Consider the following 23,709-nt stretch of genomic DNA (forward strand, 5'->3'; position numbering starts at 1 on the left):
AAAACTCAAAAATGAATGTATTGTGTTGTAGCAGTTCATGAAGAGACTCTTCCAAGGTATAGAGGAGTTGCAAGGTGGACCTCCCAGTCTCTTAGAGGGAATACCCATGGTCATTAAGTCAGGGATCTTGAGGTCCTGTATTTTTTGAAGTAACTTGTTTCTAATCATTCATACCAGCAATGCTCCTAATTAATACTCTTTACAATAAAGTCTTTTTCTTCCTTTTGTCAATGATATAGCAAGTAGGAAAAATAATACTAGCTCACTTATGCTAGCAGGTGCCCAAAAGAAAATGGTCCCTAACACTTAGAATGAGTTATGTACAACTTAAATGAGAGGCAGTGAGGGGTAGTTGAAAGAGGATTGGGCTTGGGATCAGGAAATTTGGGTTCAAATCACTACCTATATGAACATAAAGAAGTTGATTAATCCTCTTTGAGTTTCAATTGCCTCATCTATAAAATGAGAGAAACACTTGCATTATCCATTTCATATAATTATTATGAGGAAAACACTTTGTAAACTTTAAAGCACTGGAAAATCATGAGGTATGAGTTAGCCTCTAAAGGAAAAACTACGTCAGTCATAAAAATAAGCATTGGGCCATATGCCCAGAATTGCAAAGAAAATAAGCATGGGTCTGATTAAAATGGAATATATTTTGGGGCAGCGAGGTGTTGCAGTGGATATAGCATTGGCCCTGGAATCAGGAGGACCTGAGTTCAAATCCAGACTCAGAAACATGACACTTACTAGCTGTATGACCCTGGGCAAGTCACTTAACCCTCATTGCCCTGCAAAACAAAAACAAAAACTGAATATGTTTTGTCTTTTCATTCTTTGTAGTTTTGGTTTGGTTTTTTTGGATATGTATTTGAGGGGAGAATCCTTAGTCTATGACGCAGAAGATGGTTTGTGAGAGCTCTAATTCCTAATAAGAAGGGGGAGAAAGGAGAGGAATATAAATTAGGTGGAAAGGAAGATGACATTAATTATAGTAATAACTAGCACATATATAATTTAAAATTTTCTAAGTGTTTTACATATCCATATATACTTATGCACAAACATGCACATGTTTCTATTTATCTATTTTATTTGTATCAAATTTTTACAACAAATTTGATTTAGGGGACAGGGGAAGAAGAGATTGATGCTCCTTGTTTAAAATTATTTCTAGTGTAAGGCTCTGCCCTCAGGTATATAAATATCACGGGAAATAAACATTCTTCAAAATGCTTAGTTCAGAGTGCCTGAAGACAACATGCAAAAAATCTCCATCTGAGAAGGTTACAACTTCCCCAAATTTGTCAGCTAGAAAAGAAGCTGATAGTAACCATTTTGCTTCATTCTAAGGACACTTTAAGACCAGGCCATCATACTGAAAGGAGAAGTCTGTTCAATTGGAAATTAGTCCTACAAAATTCCCTGAGGCTGGACAAACGGAGAAACAGCAAAAGACAGCAGGTGGAATGGGACAGAAAATACCAGGGATGGAATTTATTCACAGTGGTCTTTTCATCCTTTTACCTTTCTTCCTCCTTGTCTAGACACAAATTTCTCCCTTTTTGTTTTCCCTGTTTTTTCAATCTTATGGTACATCCTGGTTGCATCCACTCCCTCATTCTAATTACTCTCTTCACCGAACTTCTACAAATATACAAGAATGCACATGAAATAATTAGCAAATGGATAGATGATTTTCAAAGTATGCTTTAAGTATTTAAGCAATTCTGTGTTCATGTATGCAAATGGTCTCATTTATTTTCTAGTTTAGATGATTAATAAAAAAAAAACAAACTCCCAAATCATCAGGGTCAGGTGCTATAAAACACAGCATCTCTTGATTAACCGTGTTATGGCCACCTTGATGTTATACATTGAATGAGACAATGCAATATAGTATTGTTCTGTTTGTGAATGGTGAGAAGAGCTGTCAGAAGTAGACAAAACACCTTTTTACCTTTTGAAAAGACGTTATAATCCTGTAGAGGTGAATAATAGCAATAACTATGTTGTTGTTCAATCATTGTTTTGGTTGGGTCCAACTCTACATGACCTCATTTGGGATTTGCTTGGCAAAGATGCTGGGATGGTTTGGCATTTCCTTCTCCAGATAATTTTACAGATGAGCAACCTGAGGCAAATGGGGTTAAGTGACTTGCCCAGGGTCATATAGCTAGTAAGTGTCTAAAGCCAGTTTTGAACTCAGGAAGATGGGTCTTGCAGATGCCAGGCCCAGATCTCTACCCACTGTATCACCTAGCTAGCATTTATCTAGCACATGAAAGTTTGTTAAGAACTTTACAAGGATCTCATTTTAGCCTCACAACAACCCTGGGTGGTAGGGGCTTTTATTATTCCCATTTTATAGATGAGGAACTTAAGACAGTCAAGGGTGTTACACCTCAGTTTTATACCTCTAGAAAAATGTCTAAGCAGAACTTGAACTCAAGTCTTCTTTCTAGGTCTAGTGCTCTATTCACTGCATCACCTAGCTACTTCACAACTATGGTACAGGATTCAATCTATCTTTTAAATTTCCTTTACTTCCTCTATACTTCCATATTGAAGCAAATTTTATTTTGGTGAAAATTGTGTTAAAATGCAGGCATTTCCAAAAAGTACACTAGTCTTTTTTCCCCCTTCAATACCTTTGTATGTAAATGAAGAAAGCTCAATTAAATTTATCTATAGGCAATCAAATAAGGTAGATAAAATATTGAAGGGTAGCTCTCAAGAATCCAAAGATACCAAAATACCAAGGAAATGCTTTAGTATCACTGAAATTCTTTGTATCATTTCAATTTTCAAGAAGGTAGAGAGTTGTAAGATTCTTCTAAAAAGGTTAACAATTCAACAATAATACCATAAAAGATCTTCAGGGCCTAAAAGTCTGTAATTCCACTTAGTAATATTTTAAAATTTATTCACCTTCTAGATAGGTCATTCTGAATGAAATTTTAATTACTTCTTTTCAGCCCTCTGTATATATGAGTGGGTGGGTGGGTGGGTGGGGTTTACGAACTTGAATGGTGGAAAAACACATCTATTTTTACTAGCCTTTGGTTTCCTTTGTAATCGTTACTTATTTTATCTTCTTCATTCAAAAAGTTATTCTGCAAAAGGAAGCATAGACTTCACTAGAGCAATGCATAACAGAAAAAAAAAAGGTTAAGAAACCTTGGTATAAATGGAACAGTATATAAATCCATTTCCTTAAGGTTATTCATCTCTTATCTTTCTCCTTTAGGTTTAATCAAACTATGCCCTGTTAACCTTTTTTCTCTAACTGGTCATTTTATTGGATTATTGAATAAAATACAATTAGGCTACTAGGCTATCATAATATTTCATGACTTTCTAATACTGTAGATAACAAAGGCAAGGAGAAAAAGCCCCCCTCCCATTTTCTTGCAGGGAACAACTTTGATCAGATCACTATATCTCAGGGGGATTAAGCCTTACCATAATTAAACTTACCCCAGAGAATCTTAGAATAATCAGCTGTTAGAAAGGGCAAAAATGACAAGCACACTGTAAAAATTAAACCCAACAATATTTTGAAAGTTTAATAAAGCTTTGATAAAACTGAGCTTGCAGTATTGAGTACAAGAGTTTATATTCTGTATAACCCAAATGAACTTGTACATTGGTGTAATTAGAGATTGCATGCCAGAAAATGCAATTATTTCAATTCTAATTTAAATATGTACAATTTACAATATAATTCAAGCATAGATTCCACAGTAGAGAACACAGACCTGCTGTGCAGTTAAACTGAACCGCCTTTGTAATGCTAAGCCCTCAGGCTAGGCAAAACTGTAAGAGATGAGACAGTAGTAGTCTTACAAACAGATCATGAGCCAGCTTTTGGACACTTCCTAAATTATTCCTTAGTAGCAAGCATGCAATAAGTGGCCCTTATTTGCTCTAAAAGAGTCAATTTGCCTAAGTGCCTATCTTACTACCAGGAAGTGAGTGGCTTATGTACTGGGCCAATGAAGTACATTGTACTAGTTAACTAACAACCTGCCATAAGTTAAAATTCAAACAGAATCACGTTCTGTTTCTTATTTTCAGTACACTCATCAAAGAATGTATTTTCATGTCATACCAGATGGCTAAGATATGAATTCACACGTAATTTTTTTTAAGTTGAAGACACAAATTATCAAAAGTATTTTATTTCTTTTATTTATTTACAGCATTTGGATGAATCAGATTGGAACAGGTTCCTCTTGATGGATTCTGCCACATGAGAACTCTACAAAAAGGGAGTACTTTGCAGTAGCTAACTTAATTAGGATTATTCAATTCATTGAACATTTTGTAGTGTCAGAGGGTTTCTTTGCACTGTATATTATAATACTAACCACAACATCAATGTGCCAAAGATCTTCTTGATGCAGGTTTGCTTTTATCACAGACTTTCCCAAGGCCTAAGTCTTACAAAATCTGCCAAGTGACAGTGTTCAGAGATTTACATTTTATTCAGTCCATAGAAACGCATAAGGCCTCTGTGCTAAGGAAGGGTGCTGTACACAGACTAAACACAAGTTTCAAGAAATCACTTTGACAAGAGGCCTCCAGGTTGAACGATTTGGAAATAAGATGACTTTGTTGGACTAGAGGTCAGAGAGAGCCGATAACTGGTGAAGTGAGAGAAAAGGGCATCATTTCTCTGTTAACTATACTCAGTATAGCTGTGAATACAGTTCTGTTTCATAGTAATGAATTCATTGAGAATAACATGACTATCCTGGACGTCTCTCACCCCCAATCCTAGAAAGCAAAGTTCTATATCACCAAAAAAAAAAAAAAAAAGACAACCAGAACAAATAAGATTCACTCAGACAAATCCATTTGAAATAGAGAGAGCTTAGAAATAAGTCAAATGTAAAAATATATTTCAGAGAGTGCCTTTTTGGAAATGACATCTGTCGTTCATATAAGGCAACATTCACCAACAAAGAAAATATTTCCCCTACCCCCAACATACATATAATCTATTCATTTCCTGCAGCAACTGAGTTAAAATGGAGGGATTGAAATGGGCTCTGTATACAATAGACAGTCAATATTGAGTATTACTAAAGTATGCCTTTCCTCTGATATTACCTTTCATTTACACTGTACATATCTTGTATGGAGATTTCTTTGCATGTTATTTCTCCCATTAAAATTTGAACTCCCGAAACCAAGGGATAAATTTTTGCACTTTTTTGTATGGTCCACTGTTCCTGACACATATTAAGTGCTTAATAAATGCTTGTTGACTACTTTTAATTCACCTGACCCAAGCAGGATTCATAATGTCCAGTTGTATCTTTTTCCTTATATAAATAAATCAAATTCTGGATAATCAGATATATGTTTAAAGGGAGGTGCCACTGGGAGACAGAGAACTAATGATGGTTCATTCAGTGGGCAATTTGCCTGTCCTGCTTTTTCAGTCTTAATTTATGAGCTACCACCCTAATCAGCTACATATGTGTGCAATGTATTTTATCAGATCTTAGAAATTCTTCTAGTGATACAAGATGAGCAAGACTGTTTTAATATGTTATCTTTAAAGAGTTTTCTCAGGGTTTTTTGTTTTTTTTTGCAAGGCAATGAGGATTAAGTGACTTGACCAGGATCACACAGCTAATAAATGCCAAGTGTCTGAGGCCTGATTTGAACTCTGGTCCTCCTGAATCCAGGGCTGGTGCTTTATCCACTGAGCCACCTAGCTGCCCCCCTCCTCAGGGTTTTGAGAAACCAAGTGACTTATCACACAGCTGGGCCTCTATGTATGAAGTCAGGAGTTCTCAAACTTTTTGGTCTTAGGACCCATTTATATTCTTAAAAGTGATTGAGGAACCTCTCCCAAAGATATTTTTGATTATGTGGGTTCTAGTTATAGATATTTGCCTTATTAGGAATTAAAATTAAAGTCTTAGTATTATGAAAATAGTTTTGACCCACAGGCCATCCTGAAAGGGTCTCTAGGACTGCCATATTTTGAGAAACATTGCGTGATTATACTGCTTTTCTACAAAACAAAATATAATTTCCCCATCTAAATATATCCAAAATAACTAATCTAGTGCTGGAGTATGAGAATTGGAATGATACCCCCTGCTGGGGAAGATATTGCAGGGAAGCTCCGCCATGAGGAGAAAGCATGTGATTTAGAAACCATGTGACTTTAGCATCTGGACTTTAGCAACGTCTGGAAGTTGCCCAGCACCAAGGAATTAAATCTATAGAACCACCTGTGAGACCTGTCAATCAGAGCTATCAGCCAATTAGTTTGGAGCTGTGTGTGTGGCTGGCCCTGTTTCCAGTGTCTCAGGAGGCTTCTGGGAGAAGCCAAGAAGCAAGTGGCCTTTCAGTGGGAGATTTTGGCTGGGGAGCAAGAGAAAGTCAGGATAGGGAGAGCAAGCAAATTTCATACTTGATCCATGTGTTTCTCTTTACTTACTCCTAATATACTTTAATAAGTACTTAACACTCAAGGATTGGTGCTATACATTTTTTAATTTAAGTCAACCACTCATTAGATTTTAGACATCATAGCTAGAATTTTAGCCCCTTACAGGAGGAAACATGAACCAGTCCCATAGAATTACCAAGCAATAATATGCAGTAAAATTATAGAGAGCAGGTCCAGAAGTCAGGATGACCTTAGGTTGAATGCAATGTGGGACCCATGGCAAGTTACCTAGCCACTCTCACCTTTAGTTTCCTTATCTTTTGTAAAATGAGGGGGCTGGATCTAATGTTGTCTTCAATGGTCTCTCCCAGCTCTAAATCTATGATCCTTGGGAAGTCACTGACTGCCCTTTATGAAAAGGGCCATAAAGAGGAAGTAAAGCTATACTATGGTTACCTCCTCAAAGTGCTGACTCACTCATGCATTCCAAATCACTTGTCTCAAATATTCCAGTGGCTGGTAACTGCAACTCATGCTAACTATTCAAAAGTTTAAGACTTGGGGTTAGGAAAATACTACTGGTCAGGCTCCAGTTCATGTGCCAACTCCTAGTATTTCATGATACTGATAGCAATTAGTAAGTACTTGCCTCTTCCTCCTCCTTAAATGAACATGTATATACTTATTTGTTTAAATGTTTACATTCTCTGCTATGGTATGTAAGCTCCTGAAAGGCAGAGACTGTCTTTATTTTATCTTTGTATTCACAGTAGCAAACACAGAGCTTTGCATATGCTAGGAAATGCATGCTGGATTAGACTAATTTAGAGCAGGGATCCTAATGGAGCCAAAAATTAACTAATACTCTGTTCTGAAGGTACTCTTATTACATTAGATTTTCATTTTTTCCCAAAATACCATGTATTTCTTCTGTACAGTAAGTTCCCCTCCAAATCAATGAGATCAAATGAATAGAAGAAACTGCTAAACTGAAGAAAGAAATAAGGGCTATTAAACAATAAAACTATTTAGCAGAGAAAAATAATAAAAATTGAAATAAAAATTCACCTATACATTTGTTATGGATAAATATTTATCATAGTTCACCATTAAATGGTCATCTTGCTTAGTGACAATTTCTTGGTTTAAAAGTGAGAAAAATCTCACATAACAATGTTTATATGGGTCCAATTGATTCAGGCTGCAATAAAAAGTATCCATCACTGAACTTTTAATCAGATTCTGACATATTCAAATAACTTGACTCCTAATTATTACCGTAATGATTCAGCATTTGTTCATGGGCTGTGTCCTGTATGAAGGTGTTTGGGAATGCAAGTCTTTTGATATTAAAAAAAAAAACCCACATAATTATTTAAAACTTCTCAAGATTTTAAGAAACAAACTTAACATTTTCAGGTAAGGGATCAGATTCTGCCAATCTCAACATTTCCTCATTTTTAGCATTTTCACATCATTTGTAAAAAAAAAAAACATAAAGACACTTTATATAGTGATATCACTGCATATTTGTATCTTGTATTTAAAAAGTTAATTCTTTAAGGGTTATCATTTGCACAGCCCTAAAATAGAAACATTGTGAATGCCTCTTCTAAAGCATAAGTGAAAGCCTCCCATGATCTTAAATCACAGATAACTGAAACAAACATTAAATCAAATTTTAAAATGACAAATAATTTAAGGCTCAAGGAACTGGTTAATAATTTTGTAATGCCAATAACCTTAGCATTCTAAGAAACTAAACATGCAGCAGGACTATTATATTAAACAAAACAATACAATCTCTATCGGAAATATATGTACATGTATATATGTGCATGGGTACACATACATATATGTATATATGTTAACTTAAAGTTGTAGTATGCCCTGAAATCTATCCACCCATTTTTGTCTACTATACACTTTAGAAATATAAGAGAGGACAATACCTCCTTAAATATTTTTCAGAATATACAATATAAATATAGTAAGAATCATGCCATAAAACTAAATGTGAAATTTGCACATTATTGCATGCTTGGTGTGATACTACATGCCAGTTAATAATAGCAGGTTGCTTTTGACTTTCCCCCATTACCATTTCCATTTTCTGCATAGCCAGCATTACTTAAGAAAAGCAATGTTGCCATGGGTGCATGGAATACACAGGGAAATGTCACCTTTTTCACAATCTGTCCTATGGAGAGGCTTACTTTGTCAGACAAAATGTGGACTACTACTAAATTCAACTTTAAAATAATGCCTAAAAGTCTGGTCTTGTTATGTGAACCCTATCAGAGTTCATTTTTCTCAATTTGGCTGGAAGGTTCCCTTCCATTCTGGCTGCACCTCCTGACATCTTTTGAAGCTTTGGTGGCAAATCAGCCACTGATTGGCTCATGGGATCAGACAACATCTTTGTGGTTTTAGATACCAGTTTTTCTTCTGAATTGCCAGGAACTGAACTTATTCGTTGAAGTTTCATGGGTAAGTCTCCCAAACTGTAGGCCTTTTCTGAAGTTGTAGAACTCATTCTTAGGAGTTTTTTGGGAAAGTCTTCTCTTCCTGTAATTTTCTGTAACTTCGATGGGAGTTTGGTACTAATGTCATCTATTCCATCTAGACATTCAACAGAATTATTCCTTTCTTTAGTGTTAGTAATGGCTGGTGCTATTAAAGGGGAGGACATGAGAAGCATTTCCTCCTGTTCTTTCACACTGTAAGGTGGAGTAGGGACTTCAAAGGTTGCATGGAACTGGGAGTAATCAACTTTAAAGAATCCTTCTTCTAAGGAAATAACAGGGAAAAAGCGGTGACCCCAAAGAACTTCATCTTCAGTGTATGAAGTCCGAGCTTGACAGGTCATCCCTACAAGCAGAAAACAAAACAAAACAAAAAAATAGAACTTGATAAATGATAGACAATTAAAAGCACATGTAAAAACAGCATGAGTCAATAATTTCAATTTGTATTATTACTACAAACGCTTCCTTCCAGTATGTGATTTTGAAGATTGAATGTGTTAGGAGCTTGAGTGTGTATTTTTGCTATTATCTTACCTCACTGCAAGCAGAATGATAGTTATAACATATATATTTATGCATAAATAGATATGATATACATTTGATTAAATAATATATAATTTAAATAAAAAAATAATTATTTTTCTACCTTTGAAAGACCCACTGCCTACTTAGTTGCCAGATCTAACTAATCCTGATTTTAAAAGAGAAGATGATTAGTTTTGGGTAAACAGCATAACCAGTTTATATTATTCTTGAGAAAATTAGCATTTGAGAATACTAGACTCCATTAACAATGCAAAATGTTGGCCTATAAAATAGAAGTGGCAAAGATTTTAAAATACATACAGATGATAACAATAAAAGAAACAACTGTGAAAGTAGAACATTAACCTTATTATTACCTATGGAAAATGGAAATAAAAATGCATATATATTGCTTTTAGAAGCCTAAACTCAATCCAAAAAGTACCTCATAAGAAGATAAATTCCTTTTACAGGATGCAAGGCAGGCAATTCAATCAAAGGATGCCTCCATTCATTCTCTAGGATTCTATGCAGTATTGCTGTATAAATAGAATATACTGCGCTGATTCATCAAATGTCCTCTTTTGTTTAATGGAAATTGACTGTGTTCATCCCTATTATCAGGAACTATTCTATTCTGGATTGTCCATGATATTAGAGACAGGGAGAGCATGGATTAATGATATCCAAATTTCATGTCCAAATTTCACATCAAGAGATTTCACCTTCTCTCTTATGAAGCAACTACAATAACTGCAAAACAGACTTCTAACACTGATGGACAACACTTCACAATTTCTACTTCTTCCCCCCTTCTGGAAGGGCCAGAGATGAATCTCAGAGCCTTTCTTTACCTTCTCTCTACTTGCTCCCTTCCTGTTGCTGACATGGGGATTAGATATTTAATTAGCCACACCCTGTTATAACAATTAGCTTGATTTTGACATACAGGCAATATGATTACCTTTAGATCCATGAAGTCCTTCTCTCTGTTATTTTATGGAGCTTATATAAGATAGAAAGTTATTAATATAACACTAGTTCAAAGCCTCAGTTCAAGAATATTCCTAACATTTAGGGTGTTTTGATTCTCTCCTTTCTCATTCCTGCCAGAGCAATTCCCTTTGACCCTCGAATCCTTGAACACTTCACTGACTCATAGCTCATCTGACTTGGTTTGTATATCTCCCAAGAGGTGTGACTTGATTTTCTCAATCAAAATTTACCTTTCATCTAATGTCCCAAAGTTCTGTGTCCCTTCAAATTGATTAAGAGCTTTCTATACATTGTAATGAGATAACAGGAAACAACGTTAATACCTAGTTTACTAAATTGATTGATTAATTACTTCAAATGTGTCCCTTCCATGATTATATCAATCAGATGTGTGTGTTGGGGGGGGGAGGGTATCTTATTTTTTTTTTTATTTTTTTTTTAGGCAATGGGGGTTAAGTGACTTGCCCACAGTCACACAGCTAGTAAGTGTCAAGTGTCTGAAGTCGGATTTGAACTCAGGTACTCCTGAATCCAGGGCTGGTGCTTTAACCACTGCGCCATCTAGCTGCCCCGGGAGGGTATCTTACAGAATGAAAAGACTTTTACACAGGTAAAATGGTACCTGTAGTACCATCACTCTAAAAGGTAGCTAAAATACATGAAGAAACACACATACAAAACGCAATTCATTCCTACATATATGTAACACATTTTTTAAAAAAAATCACTGATTTGGGAATCAAGGTATGTTGAATTAAATTTTAAATTCAATTTTAAACTCTGCTACAAGGTAATTCATTGCATAATCTTAGGCAAGTCACTTGCCCAACATCTCTGACAAACTGTCTTCCTGTCTCAACATATCTGTGACTCAGTCTCCTTATCTATAAAATTCAGTGATTTCACTTGTACTACCTACTTCATGAGATTGTTCTAAGGAAAATTATTTATATAACTCAAAGCATTATATAGATTGTTTCATTATTAAGACTGTTAATACACTCTCTTCCTGAATATTTCTGTTGAAGGTAATTGATACCCCTGAATGTAACCCAACTGTGTCTCATCAACAGAAAGTTTTTTCTTATATTGAGATGAACCCACTTCTATTATATTCTGGGAGAGATGAATAAAAGTTGACATGCCATCAAGTATATGTTTAGTCCAATTTAAAGAACTGAATAATTTTTAATAAGACAGTTTAATGAATATGAATGAAGTTTCTGAATATGAATGCTAGGTGATAGAATTCACTTTGGTTCATGCCATTCAAGAAGAATAAGGAAACCAATAGCCACTCACTGTAAGGCTTTATCTTCCCTTCTCCTGTAGTTATAGAGAACACTTTCCAGACTTAACCATCTTCCTTCACTCACGTAAATCCCTGGGCTATAAACAGTTGTAATGTTAACTCTGACTATTGAGACCACTGAGGTCTCTCCTTCAGATTCCCCAACGAAACCAATGGTAGGGGCAGAGTTAGTGGGGAAACAGGCACAAACTAGTTAGAAATTTATGCAACTGGTTAGTTCGCTTGGAGAATTCTCTTGCCAGAAGTTTGTGGAATCTGAAGGAGAATGTATGAGTGAGTATCTATTTGTGTGTGATGGAGAGAGGATTTTCATCATTCATTTGCAATATGGTACAAAGACAAAGCAAAATGCAGTCTACTAAATAAGAATGCTAAATTAGGCCACAGGTATAATGGTCTAGATCTATATGCAATCTTACATATCATTTAAGATAAAAATATTTAAAGATATTCCTCTATTTTTCCCCATATAAATATTTTATTATTTTCCAGTTACATTTAGAGACATTCAATATTTTCAACATTCGTTCTTATAAGATTTCTAGTTTCAAATTTTTCTCCACATTCCTCTATTTTTGAATCTGGGGAACAATGCTTCAGAAAAGGGTATTTGAGAAGAGTTGTCAAGGTTGCAAATGTTTATGTTCATATTTTGAGAGAAATTATGAGATATTTTCAAAAAATATGAGTGATTAAATAGGGAACTGATAGTGAGGGTGGGAGCAAACAAGGAAAAAAAGTTTTCATTTTGGTATACTTTGCAGTGGCTTTTTAAAGAGGGTTTTTCAATTAAGATCTGTGATTCTTCATTATACTTTCTCCTAAGGACTCCTTTTACTGAAATGCATAATAAATCAATTATAGAAAAGAAAGAATTATAGAAAAGAAAGCAATCATTTCCTATGGTAATTTGGAGATACTGGCTTAAGCATATGAAATATTTTTATTTTCCAAATTCATTACTTCCACTTCAACTCATCTCTTGGACTCTTTGACTTTTGGCTCTCTACACCTACAGTCATTGAAGCAGATGTTCAACCTGGGGATACAGAATCAGCAAAAGCTTCCAAGAATCCCTGAGCTTTCAGACCTTTGGCCTTAACCTTCTTTGATTGTATGAATGAGTGATCCATCTGGGAAATAAGATCTATTAGGGTCCATTGCACTAATACCCTAATTACTGATTTATAACATAAACTTTTGCCTAATAATTTCCCATATGCAATTTCCAAAATCCTTTTGCTATAATCTTTGCGTTGTTTTTTTTTAAACAGGTTTTTGAGAAAAACAACAACCACCACCAAAATTAAAACCAATACCAACAAACAAAAAACCTTGGTTTTCTTTTGCTATTCTCCCCAAAGTCCTATTTTCATTTGGCCATAGCTCTACCTTTCTCAAGGTTCCTATTTTCTTCTGCCAACAATGTTTCCTCTTAAGCAGCTATGCCCTATTATTATCAGAATTCCCCTTTTTTTTTTGATTTTGATGTCTTTGTGCTTCTTGCATCTGTTAGGCATTAACTGGAATTTGACTCTCTCCACAACTTTTCCTTCTTGGCTACTATTTTTCTATTGTTTACTTCCCTTCTCCTCCATTCTCAACTCACAGTCAGTATGAGGATGTACCAAAATTATTGCACGACCATTTCCATTTTAGAAATTCTCATTTTACTGTCATTATTCTAAAAACCCCTATTCTTTACAAGTGTAAAAAAACCACTTGAGTTTTGTTACGTTTCCAGAACCATAGTCATTTTCATTACTACTCTTCCACTTTCCTCACTGACTGGTACCAACTGGTTTTAGACCTAAATATGGAACAAGAACTATTTTTAAAAACTAATGTGCAGATACTGACTTCAATTTTCTTCTCTACTCTCTCTCCTTGGTGACTTCAGCAGTCAGAACTGATAATCTCCTAACAAGCAACATGGTCGCTCAATGCATTAACCTGTTTAATTAATGATGTAAATTTCCAACTTTACTTCAAATTACCTAGAGAAATAGTTGCCCTTTGGACTCACCAACAGCTAAAACTACAGCATCTTCATGATTCTGGACCCTGATATTCTTACTTCCCCAACCGACTCCACTATACCTGAACTTCTTCATGCATTTAATCTATATCATAAATACTTGAAGGAAAGTATTTAGCGAAAGACGGAAGCAATCCGTTTTTTATCATGTAACTCAATCAAAATTAGTTTTTACAGAATAATCTAAAGTAATTGGTATTACTCCTTTCCTTTCCATACCTATCTTTAGACATTTTTTTTCAAAATAATACCATAATTATTTTAGTGTCTTATAGAATGTTAAGTATCCTTTTCTTTGGGCAAAAGTAATAGAAGCAACCTCTCTTCAAGCAAATCATGTTTAATGGAGAGTCTTCTCTAGCCACTGTGAGAAAATAATTATTATAATGGATTTCTAGGGGAGACCCAGAAATCAGTTTCAGTCCTTTCTCTCCCCCATTCCAGAAAGTTCTTGTCTGGGAGGGAGCCCAAGGGGAACAAAGGAAATGGAGATAGACTCTTTTGTCTAGCTCATTGAAGAAAAACACCTAGATACTTGACTTATGCCCTTCAGTGAGGATCTTTTGAATATTCTTTCTCTGATGTCATCTGTAGAGTTCATTTTAATTTAGACCACCTTCAAGTCAGTCAATCAATGGAAATTGAATGATGCTAACCAATTAGCTTTGGATCAAAGTATAATGACCTGCTCTATCTAAAGAGGATAAAAACCCTTGGTCATGTGCAGGGCCCTAGCTCTCTCTGGCTTCACTCTCTCTTGCCTATGGTCTCTTGCGCTGGACTCTTTCTCTTAGTGTGAGTCTCTTCTTCTTAGGACAATGTAGGCCTGAAGTCCTGAGACCATGAGGAGTTAGGGGAGACATGCAATAAATACTTACTGACATAATATTAATTAAGTAATAAATGCTTATGCAGAACTGATGCAATTTGCAATCAATTAATTCATAAGACACAGCAATAGCAATTTTTTTTAATCTCTTTTTTTTTTGTGGGGGCAAACGAGGGGTAAGTGACTTGCTCAGGTTCACACAGCTAGTAAGTGTAAGGTGTCATGAGGTAGAATTTGAACTCAGGTCCTCCTGAATCCAGGGCCAGTGATTTATCCACTGTTCCCACTAGCTGTCCCCCACAGTAATAGCAATTTAACATAAATATGGTTATAGCATAATTTTTAATGACACAGCACACATTATAGTTCCATGTTACTCAAATTTATAATTAATTTTTCCATTAATAACTACAAATTTACTGAGAACTGATTGATTGCCCACACAGTCCCCCTACCCAGGTAGGTGAATTGCCTGGGGCTGACTGGTCTTTGTCAATTCCAGAGTCTTGATTGACTTATGGACCTTCCCCCAGTAAATGATCCCCACCTTCCTCCCTGGACTTTATGTTATTATGTAAAAGGGTCATCCACTTACATGAAGTAGTTTCTATTTACAGTTAAGTAGCATCTATGCTTAACTCAGTTGTTCTATAGTTTTCTTTTGCTAAAGGTTCGTTTAACATTAAGTAATTAGTAGTGACTCCTAGGAGCAGGGAGTGCCTTTGTTTTGTTACATCATAAAAACCGTGTCCTGGGTTCCCATGTTTAGGTGTTCCTAGGTTCTGCTGTGAGATACCAGGAGCGATATTCTGCCCCAATTAAAGTCCTTATTTCTCCTATATTGATTGTTTCCTTAATTTCTGGGTTAACACTACCTTTACTCCACATTGTTTCAGAATTCATCTCTTCAGGAGTACCTGAGTTCAAATCCGACCTCAGACACTTGACACTTACTAGCTGTGTGACCCTGGGGCAAGTCACTTAACGCCTCATTGACCCGCAAAAAAAAAAATAATAATAATTCATCTCTTGCCTCTGCGAGACTGCAGAACTCTGAGCTCTGTAAGAGGTAAGAAGAGATGTTTGGTTTATTTTTTTATGATCTTAAAAAATGATCTTTTTTATGATCTTTAAAAAATATGTTTTTTCAGGCCAGACTTGTGAGGAAGTTCCTTTTATTAAGGCTTGTCAGTACCTTTATTGAACTTCTATTCTTAGAAAATTGCTTGGGGGCATGGAAAATAGGAAGTGACTTGCCAAGGGGTTATACAGTCAATATTATTCAGAGGAGGCACTTGAACCTAGATCTTCCTAAACTGAGGCTCCTCTCTTTCTGTTTAAGTTAAATAAATGGGTCTACTGATCCACTTACCTGCTCTTTTCTATATATTTTACATAGTCCCCACACTCATTTTCTGAGTGTAGTTTCATTTTGTTCTGGGATTTTCTTTTAATTTAAATAAAAAATATTTTAGCATGTTAGAATGTTCTCTTTCCTTGTGAATAAATGACATGTGGCTTCCTTAGCATCTAGGGAGAGTATATGGGGTGCTGAGAGCATTTTCTGAACAAGAGTGTATATTGGGAGGATAGAGAGTCCTTGTCAGAGAGGTGACACATATTGAGGAAAACCAGAATATTTCCCAGTCAAGATGCAAACACTATGGAAGACTGCTTTCCAAGTAAAGGGTTAGCCCCAATGGATAGCTATGGGGAGTCAAGAACACCTGAGTTGAAATCTGGCTTTTTACACTTACTAGCTGTCTGACCCTGGGCAACATTACTTAACCTTTGTTTCCCTGAGTTTTCTCATCTGTAAATTTGGGAAAATAATAGGAACTTGACTTCCATGGTTGTCAGGAGGATCAAATGAGACAATAATTATAAAGTGCTTAGTATACTGCCTTGCACATAATACATGGCTATAGAAATGTTAAGTATTGTTATTATTATTAAAACCAAATAATTGTCTCTGAGTCTTCTAAAGAGAGCATATCTCTGGTTTAGCATCTACCAGGAAAGGAAAGGTAGGTGGGTAGAGCCACTTGGTACATGTTAATGCTAGAATTAACATAAGTAGGCATTAACACTTTGCCCTTCATATGCATCAGTTCCTTCAAAAGGCAGATAGGGGGTAATGTCCAGCATGGAAAGAAACCAGGAAGAAAATTACTATGAGATAAGCATTTTATCACCACAGCTACTAAAAAAGAATGTGGTGCTAAATACACAACAAGTTATGGGTTGAGAGGCTCATTTGATTAAAATTACTGCCTAAAGTCCATTCATAATCAATACACATGATAATAAGAATAAGAATAGTAATAATGATGGTGATGATTGTGACAACTGGGAATTTATGTAGTTCTTTAAAATTTATAAGAATTTTAGAAACTATTTCATTTGATCCACACAACAACTCTGCCAGGGAGGTGCTATTATTATTCCCATTTTACAGATGAGAAAACTTATGCATAACAGTGGTTAAGTGACTTGCTCACATCAGAGAAATCTGAGGTCAGATTTTGAAACTCAGGGTCGTTCCTTATCGAGGGACTGTGCTCTATCTACAAGCCACTTCACTGTCCCAATCTACTCTATAGGACAGGTTATAAGCTTGGATGACTGGATAAATAGTATTACTATCAACCTTATGAGAGATAGGCAGATTTAGTGGAAATGAATTTAATATTCAACCCATTGAATTTGAGGTACCATAGAAACATCCATATAGGTAAACCCAACAATTAGTTAGAAATACTGGATTTAAGAGATGATAAATATTTGGAAGGAATATGCATAGGCCTAATAATTAAAAGCACAGGAGCAAGTGAGATCATCATGGAAGAGAGTGTAGAGAAGAACCAGAAGAAGGCCACGGCCTGAGCCCTTATATGCAATTGAATTTAAGAAGTGTCAACAGACTAACCAAGAGGGACAAGTTGGCAACTTTAATTATTTATTTAATTTTTTTAAATTTTTTAGGGTAACGAGGGTTAAAGTGACTTGCCCAGGGTCACACAGCTAGTAAGTGTCTAGTGTCTGAGGTTGGATTTGAACTTAGGTCCTCCTGATTCCAGGGCAAGGCTTTATCCACTGTGCCACCTAGCTGCCCCTAAGTTGGCAACTTTAAGGGAGAACTCAGGCTGTAAATTATCATAGAAAAAAGGGAAGAATGAGTATGAAGAATGAATGTTCTATGGTATTCAATGGCACAAAGAGTTTAAGGAGGATGAGTGCAAGGAAAGAAAAAGGGCCTAGATTTGGTGATAAGAAAGTCATTAGCAGCTTTGCAGAGAGACTGGGGGAGGGGGCTGACAATGTTAGATTGTGAGCATTCAAAAGAGCTAGCATTGAAAAGGGCCTAGGAATCCCTGAGTTGAGGTGAGAATGAATGGTAATGAAGTAAAGGCAGTGAGTGTAGATTGTTCTTTTTTTGTTTTGGTAAGGTAAAGTGAAAGATAGGATCATAGTTTTATGGAGATGGCAAAGCCATAGGGAATTTTTGTTTTGTTTTGTGGGGAGGAACCAGATATCTGATTGTGTTTGTAGTCAACAGAAAAGGGATGATGTAAAGAGGGGGTATTATTAATGGAACAAGGTTATGGAGTATATGAACAGAGATAGGACTAAGGGTACAGGTAGAGGTTTCAGCTTTAGCAAGTGGAAAATATTTTTTGTTTTAAGACTGAAAAGAAGTAGACAAGGACAGGTGATGGAAGTGAGATATATGAAAGAGTGTTAGCCACGAGGCAACAATAATTAGAATTTAAAATGATATGCAAAGTAATATTTTAAAACAATCACAGAAATATGAGAAATGTCACTTAATAGAGAGAAGTAATGAGTAAAATCAGTTTTAAAAAAGCTTAATGAGAAATTGATAAAGTTATCCCAATGTCACTTATGGATGAAAATTGTAAAGCAGATAACATAAGGGAAATAGAAGGACTTGAAATTTCTTTCTTTTTATGTATTTGAGGGTGATCATAACTGTTGACTTCATCAGGGGTAAGGAGTGTTGAATGGGGGAACCTTCTCTTTAATTTACACTCAAAGAGAATTGTCTAGGATACTAAAGGTAAAGATATTTCCTAGGTGCCTATAACTGTTATGTAGCACATTAGGAACTGCACCCAAGTTTTACTTAATCCAGGTCCATGCATTAAGTCACAACCACTTAACTGAAAATACTTTTATAAGAAGGAAGGAAGGAAGGAGGAAGGAAGGAAGAAGAGAAGGAAGGAAGGAGGGAAGGAAGGAAGAAGGAACGAAGACGGAAAGAAAGGAAGGAAAGGAAGGAGGAAGGAGGGAAGGAAGGAAGGAAGGAAGGAAGGGAAGGAAGGAAGAGAAGGAAGGAAGGAAGGAAGGAAGAAAGAAAGAAAGAATATAGCAGACCAGGTTTGCCTTTGAAAATTGTAATGCTTTTTGATGACTGCTAGCTTCTCCCAAAAAGAAAAGCCCATCTTTTGGATACTAACATCCCACTCAAATTGTTCAGCAGCAAGGCATGAAATATTGTGATTTCCAAAACATTAAAAATGAGTTTCATTGAGACAGCAACGGAGAGGCAAATGGAGGAAAGCTGTAATGTAGAAGAAACAAGAAATCTTGAAGAAAACTTGAGTAAATTATATCGTCAGGGAAATTTATGATTGAAAAAAGAAGATTGGTAAATTGTATGAACATAGCATGGATAAATTAATTGACAGAAAGCCTGTGTGCTCTACCAGTATTGTGATGTCAAAAAAATGTAAATATCCCAGTAAAATGTGTGGAAGCTCTGTGACAAAGTTATAGAAGAACATGGAAAGGAAACATATAGGCTATGGAGGCATATGCACCCATGGAGAGAAAACCTTTATTGATGATATAGAATTGAATGCTTGAGTATTCTTTAAAGGCATTGACTTTTAGTCATTCTGATTTTTAAAAGAAATTTGGTATGGATGAAAGACAGGAAATGTCCTCAAAGACTGAAGCAAGTATGTTTCTTCTCGAGAGACCTCCTATGATAAAGAGTCCAGAATTAAAATTTCAAGAAGGAATGGACATATATTTACCAAGAGAAAGGAATAATTTTTGCATCAGATACTGGGTGGATTAAATTCATTTAAAATAATTTCATGGGATAAAGATGTGCAGGCATGCATGTATATAAACAATTTGGATGTCTCTACTTGTGCGTGAACACATTTCTGGCATTTGCAAGTCTATACATCAAAAGGAATTATTGGAAAATTGGATAGTGTGTATATATTCATATGAAAAATCAGGTGAGAGAGAAAGAAATTAGAGCACCTGGTAGACCTTTACAAAAAGGCTGAACAGAAAACTATTTTTAGCTCTAGAAACAAATGCTGGTTTAAATAGTGGTTATTATGAAAATGAAGCCAAATATGTTATATTTCCAGACCACTGTGAATTTTCTTTGCCAAACTTAAAACAGTTTTCTGTATTGGTGACACATGGCTATGATGTAGTCCTCATTTTAAAATTTTTGGATAGAACAGGGCACCCATGGTAAAATGAATTACAAGTTTCCAAATGGTATTAATTATTTTTCTCAGCCAGACAATTGCATCATGATTCTATTCAGGCAGTGGTTCTTAACTTCTGGTACATGGACCTAAAAGGGTCCATGGATAGACTTCTGGGGGTCATTTTACCCTGATTGAGAAAAAATGACATATTTTTTCTTTTTCTTTTTTAATTTTAACTGTAATTTACCATTGACTTTAAGTATTAAAAACAAAACAAAATTTTATTCTGAGGAGTCCATAGGATTCATCAGACTGTCAAAGAAGTCCCTGTTTTAAGGTAAGAGGCAGATAGAGGAATTAAGGATTTATTTGCTATACAACTAGCCTAGAAAAGATGCTGATTTCCTCAGGGGTAGCAAACTTTCTTTACAATTCTATAGTTCTTTCCACTACCATTCCATCCCAAGAAAAATGGATCAACTCCTTGAGCCTGAGACTGTGCCTTTCTCGTGGTTGGAACTTATTGAATACTGGATTTGGATAGAATATATTATTGTTAATTATATGTAAATTCTATACCTCCCCTGAAATTTTGTTCTAATGCCTTATATTTTGCATAGGAGAGAACCATGGCTTTCAAAGGGTATACCAGCACAAGCTCTGACATTTTCTCTGAAAGCTGAAAATGGTTCAAGTAATACCAAGTAGTAAACTATATCTTTGTTGCCCAAAAGCTATTTAGCCTCAGGCTAATGACTTTGTAAGGGAGCATATGTTACTTATGTTTGTATCTCCAGAGTATAACTAGGTCATAAAGGACACTTAATAAATGCCTGTTTATTTTATAAATGAAAGAAAGAATGAATGAATGAAAAAATAAACAGACAAAAAATAAGTGATCATTACTGAGTGATTACATTTTAGCCACAGTACCTCTCAAACACCATCTGCTAAATTAAACACAGGTTATATTTATACGGGTGGAGGGAAGACCCACACCAATTAAATTGCAAGTGTGTGTGGGAAGGGGACCACAAGGTAGGATCACTGCTTTTGAAAACAAGTTCAGGTAGGGGCAAAAGAACAAAGTTGGGGGGGATAGAAGTAATATTGGGGTTCAATTGTTTCTTCTTGGTAAAAAGGTCAAAAGCCTCCCTCAGTTGGTGTCATGGGGGCAAGGCCAGTATAAGTTAAGTTTGTTGATTGCTAGGTCCTCCTAACTGGGAAATTGTTAGTTATTAACCTAATGTTTTAGGGGATAAAAATGGTTATTGTTGATGGCTATAATATATAAACAACTGAAGGAAATAACCAAACATCAAAATTTGCAAAATAATATCAAAAGGAATAAGTAAAACCTAGCAAAACTAGCCTAGCAAGTATGACACTGGGGTCCTAGAAATTAACAGCCCATTTTCTTTGTGTCTCTTCCCTTTTCTCTAAACATTTTAAAATATGATTTCACATATTGCATAAAACAATTATATGAAATGTAGATCTTGCTCAAATCAATTATGGTATCATGGTAATTATACTGAGCACTTTCCCCAACCTTGTTCTTCACAGCTGCTCATTAGATGTAGATACACAGACACCAAATATTTCCAACCAGGGCCCATCAACATCAGATTTTTGAGATCTGATTTCACCTAGGGATCTCATTACTAAATGAGTGTTTGTAATCAATATATCACTAATGAATACAGCAGCTTTAGAAATTAGATAATGCTAAACTGTCTAGGGCTGCCAAATTGTAGTTTGGTAACAAATATATTAACATGTTCTTTTAAAGCACAGAACTGAGTTTCTGGTAATTAAAAAAACCACCAAAAATATTCTCAAAAACATGAATAGTGCTATTTATATAATGATGCTACAAAGTTAGATATAGTTCATGATGAGTTTTCTTTAGGGATACAGATTTTAAAATTATATATACAAGCGTGACTCATTTCCTGTAAAAGAACTCATGTTTAAATTCCTAAATATCATCTAAACTTTGAATAAATGCATTAGGATTCTGTTATCCAAGCAACCATATGAAAACTTTTCCAAATGGACAATACAAAAAATACTAACACAGTTTAGTGAAAAGCATTAAAGCATGAGATATTGCCACTAGAAATAGAACTTTTTTTAATCTCCTAGCTAAGAAATATTTTTATGTTAAAAATACCTGTATTTCACTTATCCAAGGACCTAAAATATGAAATACAGATTGCATTAAAAATATTTTACTATTGCTGTTTTCCAAAGGAAGTCTATTATCTTTCATTTTTCTTTTTCTCCCCATATTTACTGCCTACTTCACTGAATGTTGCTCTACTAAGCTTGCAGTTCATCTTTTCTCCCTAAACTCATTCATTTTCAACTAAATGACCAAACCAAAGGGTTTAATTTGAAGAAATGTAGCCAAGCCCAAAATTTCTTCTTTTACTTTCAAGATATCCTTCATTCCAGTTATTATATAGTTTCCTCTATAATTAGTGATCATATGTAACCCAGCCTTTGAGCATGTCCAGTTTGTCTAACATGTAGCAGCTTTTGTTCCCCTACCACATGGATTGGGGTCAACTCCTTGAATGGCTGGCTGTTTTTTTTGTTTTTTAATATTGAGATCAACGCTGGCTTTTATTTTCCTACCATCATTTTTTCTGTTTCTAACTCCTGTGCCCACTGTAGAGTTGGACACCACAAAGGGCCTGCGAGTCTTCATTTTTGTTCTGTGTTGTTTGTTCTTAGTTTTACTTGCTGGAGGTGATCCTCAAAAGTTTAAGACTTTGAACCACGAAGAACTTAGAGCCAGGATTGCTGTCAGGACAATATGGTCAGCCACCCTCCTATGGAACCCCTGAGAAGTCAGAGTGCTTGGAACTTAAACCCACAAGCTTTGGCTTTGGAACTGAGACTAAGCTTTATGGAAACTGAGCGAAACTATAAACTAAATCCCCTTCCCCTTCCCCTTCCACTTCCCAGAGGTTGAAGTGGTGAAGCACGGAAGGGGATTATGACTCCTATATGTGGAGGGACTGAGTATAGCTCTATGTTTGTGATTATCATTTTTGTTGTTGTTGTTGTTGGGGTTTTTTGGTTTTGTTTTGTTTTGTTTTTCTTTTTGGTGAGGCAATTGGGTTTAAGTGACTTGCCCAGGGTCACACAGCTAGTAAGTGTCAAGTGTCTGAGGCTGGATTTGAACTCAGGTCCTCCTGAATCCAGGGCCGGTGCTCTATCCACTGTGCCACCTAGCTGCCCCTGTGATTATCTTTTGAAGTAAATATTCCCCTTTGAAAAAGTTGCATTGTTACTTTAGCAATGTACTTGCAAGTGTTCAAAGAAATAGGTAGAGCAGTATAAATCTAGGTCTTAATCCTTTTTTTGCATACATCATGCCACTCTGTTTAGCTGTTTTCTACAAATTATTTTTTAAAAAAATATTGACCAGTTGTTCAGAATGCTATCAATTTAACCTCATCACTAAGTTTGTCCTTCAAATCAATCTATATTCTATATTATGCTCCCTTTTCAATCACTATGACATGAGTCAAGATCAACTGAACACAAGAATAGACAATCCTCA

The 23,709-nt window shown here is 35.5% G+C and overlaps 1 protein-coding gene across 2 annotated transcripts in view; it reads right to left on the reverse strand.

Moving 5' to 3' along the window:
- Positions 1 to 3,125: 3,125 nt before the first annotated feature.
- The window catches only part of KCNJ3 (potassium inwardly rectifying channel subfamily J member 3), a 236,367-nt gene continuing 215,783 nt past the window's right edge, over positions 3,126 to 23,709 (reverse strand). The window contains exon 3 of one of the 2 annotated variants that reach the window (XM_043993100.1): positions 3,126 to 9,292. In XM_043993100.1, coding sequence (XP_043849035.1) covers positions 8,688 to 9,292 — 605 coding nt within the window. In that variant the 3' untranslated portion in view covers positions 3,126 to 8,687. The remainder of the gene's footprint in view (positions 9,293 to 23,709) is intronic. The other variant, XM_043993101.1, reaches the window with a different exon arrangement.

Source organism: Dromiciops gliroides, chromosome 3 (assembly GCF_019393635.1).
Source record: "Dromiciops gliroides isolate mDroGli1 chromosome 3, mDroGli1.pri, whole genome shotgun sequence".
Classification (NCBI taxonomy): Eukaryota; Metazoa; Chordata; class Mammalia; order Microbiotheria; family Microbiotheriidae; genus Dromiciops; species Dromiciops gliroides.